General features: G+C 44.7%; 1 protein-coding gene across 2 annotated transcripts in view; it reads left to right on the top strand.

Annotated features, from left to right (window-relative positions):
* The window catches only part of AREL1 (apoptosis resistant E3 ubiquitin protein ligase 1), a 51,339-nt gene extending 46,893 nt beyond the window's left edge, over positions 1 to 4,446 (top strand). Inside the window, exons 19-21 of one of the 2 annotated variants that reach the window (XM_025391923.1) lie at positions 789 to 878; positions 1,617 to 1,792; positions 1,867 to 4,446. In XM_025391923.1, the coding sequence (XP_025247708.1) occupies positions 789 to 878; positions 1,617 to 1,792; positions 1,867 to 1,969 (369 nt within the window). In that variant the 3' untranslated portion in view covers positions 1,970 to 4,446. The remainder of the gene's footprint in view (positions 1 to 788; positions 879 to 1,616; positions 1,793 to 1,866) is intronic. The other variant, XM_025391922.1, reaches the window with a different exon arrangement.
* The last annotated feature ends 7,644 nt before the right edge of the window (positions 4,447 to 12,090 follow it).

The raw sequence follows: 12,090 nt of genomic DNA, 5'->3' as shown, positions 1-12,090 counted from the left end.
TAATGTTCTCATTTTTTGGCATACTTTTAAATTTATCTGATCAAGTAGAGGCAGAGCCGAAGGGAAGGTAGTAAAAGTTCAATCCACAAAAGAATGCATCCTAAGAAAAAGGAAAGGCCATCCAACAAATTCATAAATGGGACTGGGGATTTTGGGGAAACAGCTTGCCTTTTCTCCTTGTTATTCACAGGTTAAGTTTAGACCAGACTCTCAGGAAACACTTAGTTTGTGTGTGTGTGGTTTTTTTGTCCTTTGTTTCAATTAAAAATAATCCATAGCAGCAGTTCTTAATTAGGGTGTTCATCAGAAATACCTCGCCTGTAATCCCAGCTACTCAGGAGAGGAGTACTGCTGAGGCAGGAGAATCTCTTGAACATGCAAGGTGAAGAGGTGGAGGTTGCAGTGAGCCGAGACAGAGTGAGACTCTGTCTCAAAAAAAAAAGAAGAAAGAAATACCTGGGCAATTTTTTTTCTTCCTGCATAAGCTCATAACCTGTTCCAAGAGATTCAGATTTAGAGGTCCAAGGTAGGGCCACCAACACTTGTACAAATACATATTTTAAAAGCCATGTGATTCTTTTTTTACCCACTGGTTAGCAACTATTGCCCTATTGTATGTAACTGATTTTCCTAAAGCAGTATTCTGGCATTATGATCTCACCTTCAGTCTTTTTCCTAGTAATGTTTTCTTTATTCTACATTTTGCCTGTTAACTTAGGTAATTTTGGCCTTATATTGGGTCTTTGTCTCTCTGACTGTCATAGTAACACCTTACCATCTTTTTCCAGCTTCTGATGTGTGGGACTGGAGACATCAGTGTGTCTGACTTCAAAGCTCATGCAGTAGTTGTTGGTGGCTCATGGCATTTCAGAGAAAAGGTAAATGGACCAAACTTCTTCCGTTGGATTTGTGCCATGTTATAAGGAAAAAGTTTCAGAAGGAAAAAGTAGAGGAGGCCAGGTGCAGTGGCTCATGCCTGTAATCCCAGCACTTTGGGAGGCTGAGGCAGGTGGATCACAAGGTCAGGAGTTTGAGACCAGCCAGCCAGCATGGTGAAAGCCCAACTCTACTAAAAATACAAAACAAAAAAAAATTAGCTGGGCATAGTGGCACATGCCTGTAGTCCCAGCTACTTGGAAGGCTGAGGCAGGAGAATCGCTTGAACCCAGGAGGTGGAGTGAGCTGAGATCACGCCACTGCATTGCAGCCTGGGCGACAGAGCAAGACTCTGTCTCAAAAGAAAAAGAAAAAAGAAAAAAAAGTAGAGGAGTTAAAGCAGTTGTCATGTTTTCTGGGGAAAAGAAAATGATATATGGGGAAAGACAGGTGATTGTCCAGGCAGAAGGGAGCCCTGATCCCTAGGAGCTATCATGCTGACTGCCACAGGAGTAGTAAATTGGAGATGGCAAAGAAAGAGAACCAACAGTCAGTGACTACCCTCCTAATGGTGTGACAATGTAAATTCTTGAAGTGCTTGTCAAACTGTTCCTATCCTGTGTCCTCATAGAATGGTAACTGGGGCACAGCCCCACTTCAGTGTATCTTGTTCCTTCCACAGGGATCTAACCCTAGGCTGTTTACCATGTGTGATCCCAGCCCTGTGCTCTCCCTGCCAGGTCATGAGGTGGTTTTGGACTGTGGTTTCCAGTCTGACCCAGGAGGAGCTGGCTCGGCTTCTTCAGTTCACAACAGGCTCCTCTCAGCTACCACCTGGAGGCTTTGCCGCCCTCTGTCCCTCATTTCAGATTATTGCCGCTCCGACCCATAGCACGCTGCCTACTGCACACACATGGTAGGTATCTGCCCGCCTGATGCATGTCCAGTGTTTGGTGGTATGAGTTAATCACTTCTCCCTTGCCCTTCCAGTTTTAACCAGCTGTGCCTCCCTACATATGACTCCTATGAAGAGGTGCACAGGATGCTGCAGCTGGCCATCAGCGAGGGTTGCGAGGGCTTTGGCATGCTCTGACCGCTCTCTTGTCATCCACTTGGCTCCCATGCTCTCTGGAGCTTCTGGGCACAAGTTACAGACATCATAACCACTGATCCTAACACACATAACCATCAGCCAGAAGATGCCGCATGCTCCCCTGTGTCTGGAGGATTGTGTCACCTACAAGCCTTGTCTTTACCTCACCTGCTCTCTGCCCATATCTACCACAGCCCACTTTGGCATGGTATGTAAGCTGAGCTCTTCATTCTGTCATGAGAAGAGGACCATGCTGCTGTCATTTATTTGGTCCTTTGAAGATCTCAGTAGCTGAGGGAGATGGCACACGGGGCTCAGCCCTGTTGGGAAACTAGTGTGGAGACCCTTAAATCCACACTGCTCCAAAACTCCCTCTGCTAATACTCCTTGGAGACACCCTCTTTGGCCCTCACTACTTGACCAGACTGGTACTTGAGTCCTTCTCATGGGTGGGGTGATTGCCTCTTCTCATCAGGAGCCAGGAGAGAGGGACAGATAGTAGGTGGCCCATAGGAGCAGTCCCTCTGCACAATGGTAGGCATAGGCCATGGCACTGGACTGCCTCTAATGAGGACTGATAAAAAGAATCTCTTTTTGTGGTGTCAGAACTGGAAAAAGCACTTTCCCTTCGGGCATTTCTGGAAACGATTATTAATCCACAAAGAAGAACTCTCTAAGCTTTTTCTTGAATTGTAGCCAGTGAGAAAAGCAGATAGACTGAAGAATATGAAGGACAGCTGAGCTGTAGCCTCCAGAGTGGGGCATGCCTAGGCGTGTGGCTGGCTTGGAGACTACTGATGCCTTTCCCTGAGTTGGTTATTGGCACTGAAGTATGGCCGGCTTGGGCCACTGACTTCACCATTATGTAGTCTGCTAAAAGCTGGGGATTCTTTAGCGTTCTACTGAAGAAAATTTTGTAGCAAAAGATTAGAACAGTAAGAATAGTATGCCAGCAATCCCTGATTCTCTGTCTGCTTGGTGTTCTCTGGCAGCACTAAGACAAAGGACCAGGGACTAGGAGTTTACGTGCTTATCACAGGTCCTTGGGGTCAGGACACTAGGGACGAACATGGAGGTGATATGTTACACAGTAAACACCTGCCAACCCCTATACTACCCTTTGCTCCATCAGTTACCAGGAAGGAGAACTAAGGAGGAAGGAAGCTTATTAGGTTCACTGTTGAATGATGATTGAAGAGTACCTGCTGCTGTCTCTTGGAAGATGACAACATCCTTTTTCATTACTATTTGAGAACAATTTCAAGATTCAAAATCTCATTGACTTCCCAAATTTGTGTTTTTAAGAAGGCTTTGCTGCAAGCTACCATTCCCAATGGGGCAGTCAACTCTGAGAATATTACAAGCCATCCTTATTGCCAAAACCAGCAAGTACACAGAGTCCTGAGACAAGGCAGGACTTTGGCAATGCCTTGGCCTCCTGGAAGCATGTCTGAGCCCTCCTGTTCCCAGGGATCATGAGGAACAAGCCCTCCTGAGCTGCTACAGTTCCTGCCTGACCTCACTCTTCCGCAGTCATCATTTGTCCTTTCTTGGCACATGGGTGCTGACCTCACTCATCCTTGGGGTACGGGATCCAGCATCAGGGTCTCTGTACCCCAGGATCCTCCATGCCACATGGTCACTGCTCTCCTCAGGGACCAGGACAAGGTGCTGCTGCTTGCCCAAATGTTTTCCCATGGAATATGTACAGGAAGGTTTATCATCACCCTGGGAAACATGATGCTGCCCCTTGGGCCCAGAAAGGGGTTTCCAGCTGGGGGCACGTGGACTGGTTCTGCTGTTTTTGGCAGTTGCTTTTCTGAATTCTCCCCTCCGGCAGCCTTCCAGAGACTGATCCTGGAGACTGAGTTGATTGTCTTGGCTAGATCTGTCATTTTAAGCTCTAGTCATAGCACTTTTTCAGAGCATCTTAGGCACCATTGCAACCCAACCAGGGCAGCTGCATCCCTGTGGTGGTCCTTAGGCACCAGTCTTTGTTAAACAAAACCCTTTGGTACTGTTGTGGTTTTCTATTCTTCCAGTTTACTCTCTCTGTCCTAACTTTATTCAAAAGTATCTTTGCTCTCTTGGGCCTTTTCTTTTACCTTTTTTTTGTTTTGTTTTTTTCTAACCCTGCTTTCATACTAGCCAGTGTGGGGAAAAGGTACAATATGTCAAAGAGATGAGAGTGTGTTATTTCTTGGGCAATTTTCTATTAGTGTTTCTTATTTTGGACAGTTATTTTATTTATGTCCTTGTGACCCAGGTACTTGGGGTGCCAGCTACCCTTCTGGCCTTTTAGCGTCTTTGAAGGAGACCAGACATGAGTGAATACCTAGGAGAGTGTCAGCATGTTTCTGGAAAATTGGCAGAGACCAAGCCCCGCTGCAGATTGCTCAGGCCAGGTGAAAGGGCCAGGCAGTTGCAGCTGATGATGTAAATATTTTGTACAGTAAATAAATAAATGTTTAAAAGAACTAAGGAGTGAGTGGCTGCTTTAAATGGAGATTCATGGCTTGACTGGAAGGTGGGGAAGGAAAAGATTTGGAAATGATTTTGCATTTCCCCAGTAATTCCTCCTGAAGTGGTTGGCTCGGGGTAGAGTGTACACCTGAAGCCCAGGCCTGCCCCACTCTTGCCCGTTCACCCTTCCCTGATTGCTGTCCATGGTGCCAGGCAGGGCCACTGTCTCAGCCATGGGAAGACGAGGACAAGTGTTTATGCTCAGCTTCTGAAGAAGGAACCAGTTAATCAGTCTTTAAACATTAATTCATTGTTGTTTTACTACCTAGAAATTCAATATAGAAAATTTGGAAATAAGAAAAAGAACAAGGGAAATAGGTAAGTTGCTATCCAGAGGCAATCACTGTTAACACTTTGATAAATAGCCTTTTGATTTTCATATTTAAGCACACATTTGTCTCCCAACATCTCCCTAACCCACAAGGGGTTTGGGAGTGGCAAACAAAAATACTGTTCCTAAGAAGTTTGTTGGTGGCAAGTCTTACTGATTCTTTTCAGCTTACAAAGGTAAGCTTGGAAGAGAAGAAAAAAAAAAAACAGACCTCTGATTTGGGCCTAGAAGGAAAAGTATTAAGGACCCTGACTTTCTTGGGAAAATAATTATGATGTCTTCCCAATCTGGAAAATTAAAAAAAAAAATTCCCTTTTGAATTTAAAAACAAAACAGATTCTTGCCCCCACCCCAAACATGCATTCTCCTCTTACCTCACCAAGCTCCTGAGTGATATGAGATGTCTTAAAGGGCCAGGCACAGTGGCTCACACGTATAATCCCAGGCTGCAAGGCAGGAGAGTCACTTGAGCCCAGGAGTTCGAGGCTGCAGTCAGCTATGCCTGTGTCGCTGTGCTCTAACCTGGGTGACAGAGCAAGACACTGTCTCTCTCTTTTTTTTTGAAAAGATGGAGTTTTGGCATGTTTCCCAGGCTGGTCTTGAACTCCTGGGCTCGAGTGATCCACCCACCTCCAAAGTGCTGGGATTAGCATAAGCCACCGTGCCTGGCTAAGACACTGTCTCTTTAAAAAAAAAAAAAAAAGTCTTAAAATTCAGTCCTTCTAACTGTGTATTTTAAGGTTATGTACAGTCCTGAATCTTATACACTTGCTGTTGTGGCTTTGAATAGGTCACTGTGAACATTGACCATTGAGTGATTTTAGCCCATCAAGTCATTCTTATGACTCCATAAATACTAGCTTCAGCTTCTTGTACACTGTTGCCTCTGAGCCATTGTAGATAGAGCTTTGAAACCTCTCTCCAGCTCCACTTCTCTCAGGACCACAGCAAGGTTCTCCAGCAAGTAGCTTGAACCCTAAGGGCTCCTTCCCTCTACTCTGGCTTCACATAGACCTTCGAGCATAGTAAACCAGTTCCAGATAATGTGAAATAGTAAAAGTATTATAGGATACTAAAATTCCTTTTTTCTTTTATTTAGAGATGCAATATGTATAAAAAAGGTATTAACATGTGTAAGTTATGAGTAATTATAGGAAATGCACAAATAGCCACCATCCAGGTCAAGAAATAAAACATTGCAGCACTGCAGAGCACACTGTCATCCCATCCCACTAAAGGTAACTACTGTCCTGACTTATGATCATTATTTACCAGGCGCCTTTTCAAACAGCCTGTCCTCACGTTAATGGTGGGGAGGGGCGGCCAGGTGCAGTGGCTCAAGCCTGTAATACCAGCACTTTGGGAGGCTGAGGTAGGTGGATCACAAGGTCAGGAGATCGAGACCATCCTGGCTAACATGGTGAAACCCCGTCTCTACTAAAAATACAAAAAAATTAGTTGGTCATGGTGGCGGGCGCCTGTAGTCCCAGCTACTCGAGAGGCTGAGGCAGGAGAATGGCGTGAACCTGGGAGGCGGAACTTGCCATGAGCCAAGATCGTGCCACTGCACTCCAGCCTGGGCAACAGAGCGAGACTCCATCTCAAAAAAAAAAAAAGGGTAGGAGGAGGGGCAAAAACAGCCCACGTGTGTCATGATAAGAAGCTAACCAACGTTCATTTCTCCATGGTAATTTCTAGACCTCATAATTGGTTTGAAAAGTCTTCTGAGACCATCATTGCCCTGTGAGAATCTAGTCTGGATTCCTGATGCTGAATCTGATTGATTATTCCAAGACTATAAGGTCTCTTATTTCTGTAAAGATTTTTCCTCCAGATACTCCAAATTGGATACTCCTTTGCTTTTATACCCTCAACAGGTTTTGTAGGCTGGGCAGCAGGAAATTGTTGAGTATCGTATATGTGTAGTAGTATTAAAAATGACTCAGCACTAACGTCTCAAAAATTGTGGAATAGGCCAGTATTTCTGACTCAGAATACTGACTCTGCACACCACCTAACAGAAAGCTATCCCAAAGTTATTGGTGAGCTTAGTTTTTTGTGTTTTTGTTTTTTAGCTTTTATTTGGAGTACTAGAGGATGGATTTAGAGATCTGCAGGTCATGTTGACCTTGGTTTGTACCCAATAGAGTGGTGCTGCCTAGAGTTCAGATATACCTTGTTACAAATATCCCTTTTTTCCCCTCCCAAATTAAATTCAATTTGCTTTACTTATATAAGGACATTTTTGTGATAGCCACAGCAGGGACCTGGTTCTCTGGAGTGAATTCAGGTGTGGTCTCTACAAGATGGGCAGTTAATTCCTGGAAGGAGATGTGGAGAACACAGTCTCTTTCCAGAAGTCAAGGAATGATACCTGTAGGTTTTTCAATATGATATCGGAGGTGGCTTTAGCAAAGTTGTTCAGGCTTTCGATATAGTCCTGGCTTGTCAATACTAGCCAGCAGTAGCAGCTTCTTAAACATGGGATAGTGACAATGTTGGTACCTCTAGGGACAGGGATCAGACACACCAGCACAGAATCATAGCATCCAGTCACCTTGCAAGAACAGAGTGGGACTCCCCATCTAGTTCCCCTTGTAGCCTCCCTTCAGGGAGATGATGAATAGTTTATCCAGATGAGGCCTGTGTTGCTATTTCCCTGGAATACCCAATAATAAGCAGGCCACCACGGCTTTTGTAGTCTGTGATGGCTGTGAATGCCTGAGACCAGGTTCATCTGGCAAACAAGGCAAATTTCCAAGTGAGGTTTTAGGAGTTATCTTTTAGGTATGACTCTAGGAAGAAGTCAGCCTTGGACTACATAAGGAGGTAGGAGAGGAGGCTTCTTTGTAAACCTCATTATGTCCTCTACCAGGTGACCATCCTGTTGACAGGAATTTACTTGTAGCCTGTGTTTCTGACTCTAGGGGCCCTGGGCCTCCAGCACTCCTTGCAGGATAGGCATCTCATGTCACTGGGTGTTTTCTCAAAGAAGATACCTCTGGACACATTTGCATCACGTGTGCAACATGGGATCCTCAAAGGATAGAAAACCATGAACTGATGGGCTTGATTTTTTTTTTTTTTTTTTTGAGACAGAGTCTCACTTTGTCACCTAGGCTGGAGTGCAGTGGCGTGATCTCAGCTCACTGCCACCTTCACCTCCCAGGTTCATGCTATTCTCCTGCCTCAGCCTCCCGAGTAACAGGTGTGTGCCACCATGTCTGGCTAATTTTTGTATTTTTAGTAGAGACGGGGTTTCACCATGTTGACTAGGCTGGTCTTGAACTCCTGACCTCAGGTATTCCGCCTACGTCAGCCTCCCAAAGTGCTGGGATTACAAGCATGAGCCACTGGGCTCAGCCAGATGTTCATATTTTTAACTCCTGTGGTTCAACTTTGGGCAAGACAACCTTCTTTCAGTATCAGTTGCCTGACCTGCAAAATGATGCTATTAACCAATTAAGAAAATTGACTAATAACGTGGAATTCTTGGGGAAAAAAATTTTTCCTATGTATAATATATGTGTTACCATACTGACTATGACTTAGGGCCCTGGTAATTTCTGTAGCAGGAGGCTGTATGGGTCTGGGGGCAGTTGAGAGTGCTAGAGTAGATGACTGGTGTGGAAATTCCTAGGGGGCAGTGACTCTGTTTTTCACCTTGCCATGTCCAGGCGGGCCAGAGAGAATGAGTACTGAAGACACCTAGCCCAGACATTCATGAAGAAGACCCCAAGTCAGAAGAGACTTCTTCCTCCTTTGCATGATCCTGTAAGGATGGAAGAGGTATTTGAGGGAGCTGTATCTCAAGCCTATGTCATGTGGTAGGAACCTTGACTTCCTTTAATTCACCTGATTACTCAATCATGATAATAGCTACCATTTTTTTTAGCTCTTCCCATATGCTAGGAGCTCTAGTATTTATTGTCTCATTCACAACAACCTTGCAAGGTATGTCTTGTTTTCTCTATTTTACACAAGACACAGTTGAGGCACACAGAGGATAAGTAATTGCTAAGGTTTCTTAGCTGGCAAGTGATAGAGCTGTATTTGAACATGGGTCTGTTTTGTGTCAAAGCCCAAACTCCACATTTCTGGTTTGTCTCTAGCAGATTAGTTTAGACTAAGAAACAGCCCAGGCACTGGGCCACTGTGCTCGCTGACTCTGCCTCGTTCACTTGGTGATGCTGTGTGTGACAGATTAACACTTTATACCTTGGCTTACCTATTAGTCACTTGGGGATTTGGGATTCATGGGAAAAGGTCCTACTCATGCAGGATAGAGAGATTTTAAGAGATACAGCTATTAATAATGGCTTTAGAATCTTTTGCATGTAGAAAGTTCCTTAGACTACCAACTAATGAGTGAAGTGACTTCCAAGTTTAAGTGAATTCTATATAAAGAATACAAGACACCCTTGAGGACGTAACTGAGGAAAAAGGCCTTGAAATTTTAATATCCCTGCTTTGGTGGAAAATCAATAGGTATCAAATGAAAGAATGAGGTCAGATATGTTACACAATACCCTGATGTTTATCTCTGGTAATTAAGTCTGCAGAAAAAGACTTATTTGAATAAATCTTTTGTCTCTAAACTCTGCTTATATGAAATAGCACCATTTGGCAAAGGCCAGATTCCTGGTGGGTATCTCACTGAGGAAGCAAACATTTTCAAGAATGCCAGAGTTAAAGGGAGATTACACACACCCTAAACAAGACTGTGAAGATACTGTGAAATTATTCTCTTGAAACTAGAAGCATAGTATCTTCTCCAGGGTGAGGGGTTTCTGTACCTCTCTTGAGTGAAGTCGCTCTTTCTGCAGACCCCCACTTCACCTGCATTATGGATTTGCACATAAAGGAATTTTTCTGAATCTTCCCGTCTTCTACAGACCAGCAATGTTCCCTCTCTCCTCAGAACTCCCACTTGAAGGAGTTGCCAAGACATTCCTCTGTTTGCCCATTAGCAGAGTCAGGGATATCAGAGTATGTGCAAGCCAGCTAGAGAGCCTTTGATGGCTTTTATGTTATGTTGAAAACAGAATGTCGTGTTATTGTGCAAGAGGAAGATTATGTGTGTGTCATCGTTTTGTGCTTGGTCTCCTACATCCAATCCTGCTCTAAGTTGTCATTTCATTTCCTAACCTCCTCCTCTCCCCAGTCGGGTATTTCTGTTCCATCCCTGAGTTTGTAGCCTCCCTTTTTTTTTCTTGAGTTCTGTGCAGCTCCGCATTTCAGCAGACATTTCCTATGCATCAGGCACTGTGCGGGGAGCTAGGGACACACAAGATAGAATGTGATCCTGGCCTCTGAGCAGCTTACAATCTTGGGAGACAGACATAAACAATCTATTTTCCTTAGAGTTTCCTTCTCATGAAGCTTGGGCACCCAAACCCATCACCACTGCCCGCCCCCACCCAATAGTTTCTCCTGTTTACTTGGTGGGAAGCATTTCTTTTTATATATTTGGAGACTTTCTCTAATACAGAGTTGCTGTTGCTACAAGTGAAATTGGTCTAGTTTCCCACAGAAAGAGAGGGAAGTTACTCTCCCTGTTGATTTTCAGAGAAGAAAGAACCCTTGTAAAGATAGATTCCAAACCAAGAGACCCAAGGAGCAAGCCCATTATTGTGCCATAAATAGGCCATCACCTGGGCAGGTCCTGGGACAGGCTGAGAAAGGGGACTTGGTGATCTAAAGGCCCACTCTTCCTTTAATCTGCTCTTCAGATTAAAGACCTGAAGTGTTGACTTTGGCAATGGGGGACTGGCCAGTAGCCTACAGCTCAGTGAATGAAATTAGAATCTTGAGTGGATGGGGAGTGGCAGGTATCTCCAACACTAATGGCAATCAAAGGGTTTGTGCTATGGTTATAATCAGTATGGCAGAGGAAAGTCAAGGGAATACCATTTCCAGTAAACTCAGAGGCGTGAAAAGGCAAATCAATTTTATGAACAGCCATGAAGTTGGTTGGTTGTGACCACTATGGGTGGAAACACTGAGCTTCAGTGGAATTTCCCTTAATATTAAACCAGGAAACTACAGTCCCTGGTTATCTCTCTGTCATATACAGCAGCTGACATCTATTCCTCCCTGGGGATTGGGCAGATCTTAAAGTTGGTCGCCTAAGCTTCTGACTGGGATCACAGCTGGATAGGGGTTGGGTCAGGCCATTGCCTTTAGAAAACCAGTTCTTTAGGCTCTCTTTCCTATGGGATTTCTCTGAAACCTTGTTCATGATGATGCCAACTTGTGTCTCCTTGAAAAATCACAATGGAATTAATTAATCAATGGAATTAAACTTGGGTGTTCTATAGGTCTAGCATTTTATGTCACAGGGTAGACAAACATGCTGTTGGGTCCTGGCAGGCTTGTGTGCAGCTCTGGAGATGTTCCAAAGTGGGTGCAGTCGACAGCCACCCATCTGCATACTCCACAGTGGTCTGATTTAACAATTCTGACCCATTATCCCTCTAACCCGTGAAAACTCTGTCATCTTGGCATCCAAGCCATGTCTTCCAGTAGACTCTCACACCCAGAATCAGCAAAACCTCTTTTGTCCGACCATATCTTGAGTTTAGGCTTCAAAAAAATGGCATTGTGGGTTAGCTTTGTGGGGCGGGGTAAGTAAAACTCCAGTCCTGACTTTTGGGGGTATGCCTGGTCTTGGGGGCTTGGCATGGTGGGAAGAAGGGGCCAAGATAGTGGTTGGCACAAGGATATGGAGAACTTTGGAAGCAGAGCCAGAGACTGAGGATTGAGGCCCAGGGAAGTTTGGCACGAGTAACAGCTGGGTATTTAACCAGGAACAGTCACTCTATTTTTCTGAGCCTTGGCAGTAGGTCAGAGCAACAAGCAGCTCTAGCAGGGTCTACATCCTTCCTATTGTCTCCACCCCAACCTTACTCATCGTCCCAAACATCTGCTTCCAATTCGGGCCCTTGCCTTCTTGTCTGATTCCTGTACAAACCACAGGTGGCATGGGTGAGGGGCAGGTCTGCAGGTGTGGCCTGGGGAAGAAGAGGAAGGCTCTGAAAGAAGCTGCTTACAGGTTTGGTTTGAGGTCCTGATGAAGGAGTAAGGATTTGACCTATTAAAAAATTTTATATTTGTGTGTGTGTGTGTGTGTGTGTACAAAATGTAAACAGTAAGTTGTTTCACTTCCTGGGTAAAAGTAACAATCTGAGGGAGGGAATTGGGACCAGCTGGAGGAGAAGCCTCTGGGCCATCACATGGCCTGCTTTTCAAAGGCAGCACAGAGTCA

Source organism: Theropithecus gelada, chromosome 7b (genome assembly GCF_003255815.1).
Source record: "Theropithecus gelada isolate Dixy chromosome 7b, Tgel_1.0, whole genome shotgun sequence".
NCBI classification, from domain to species: domain Eukaryota; kingdom Metazoa; phylum Chordata; class Mammalia; order Primates; family Cercopithecidae; genus Theropithecus; species Theropithecus gelada.
The sequence above is the reverse complement of the archived record's forward strand: the minus strand, read 5'-3'. Positions and strand labels throughout refer to the sequence as shown.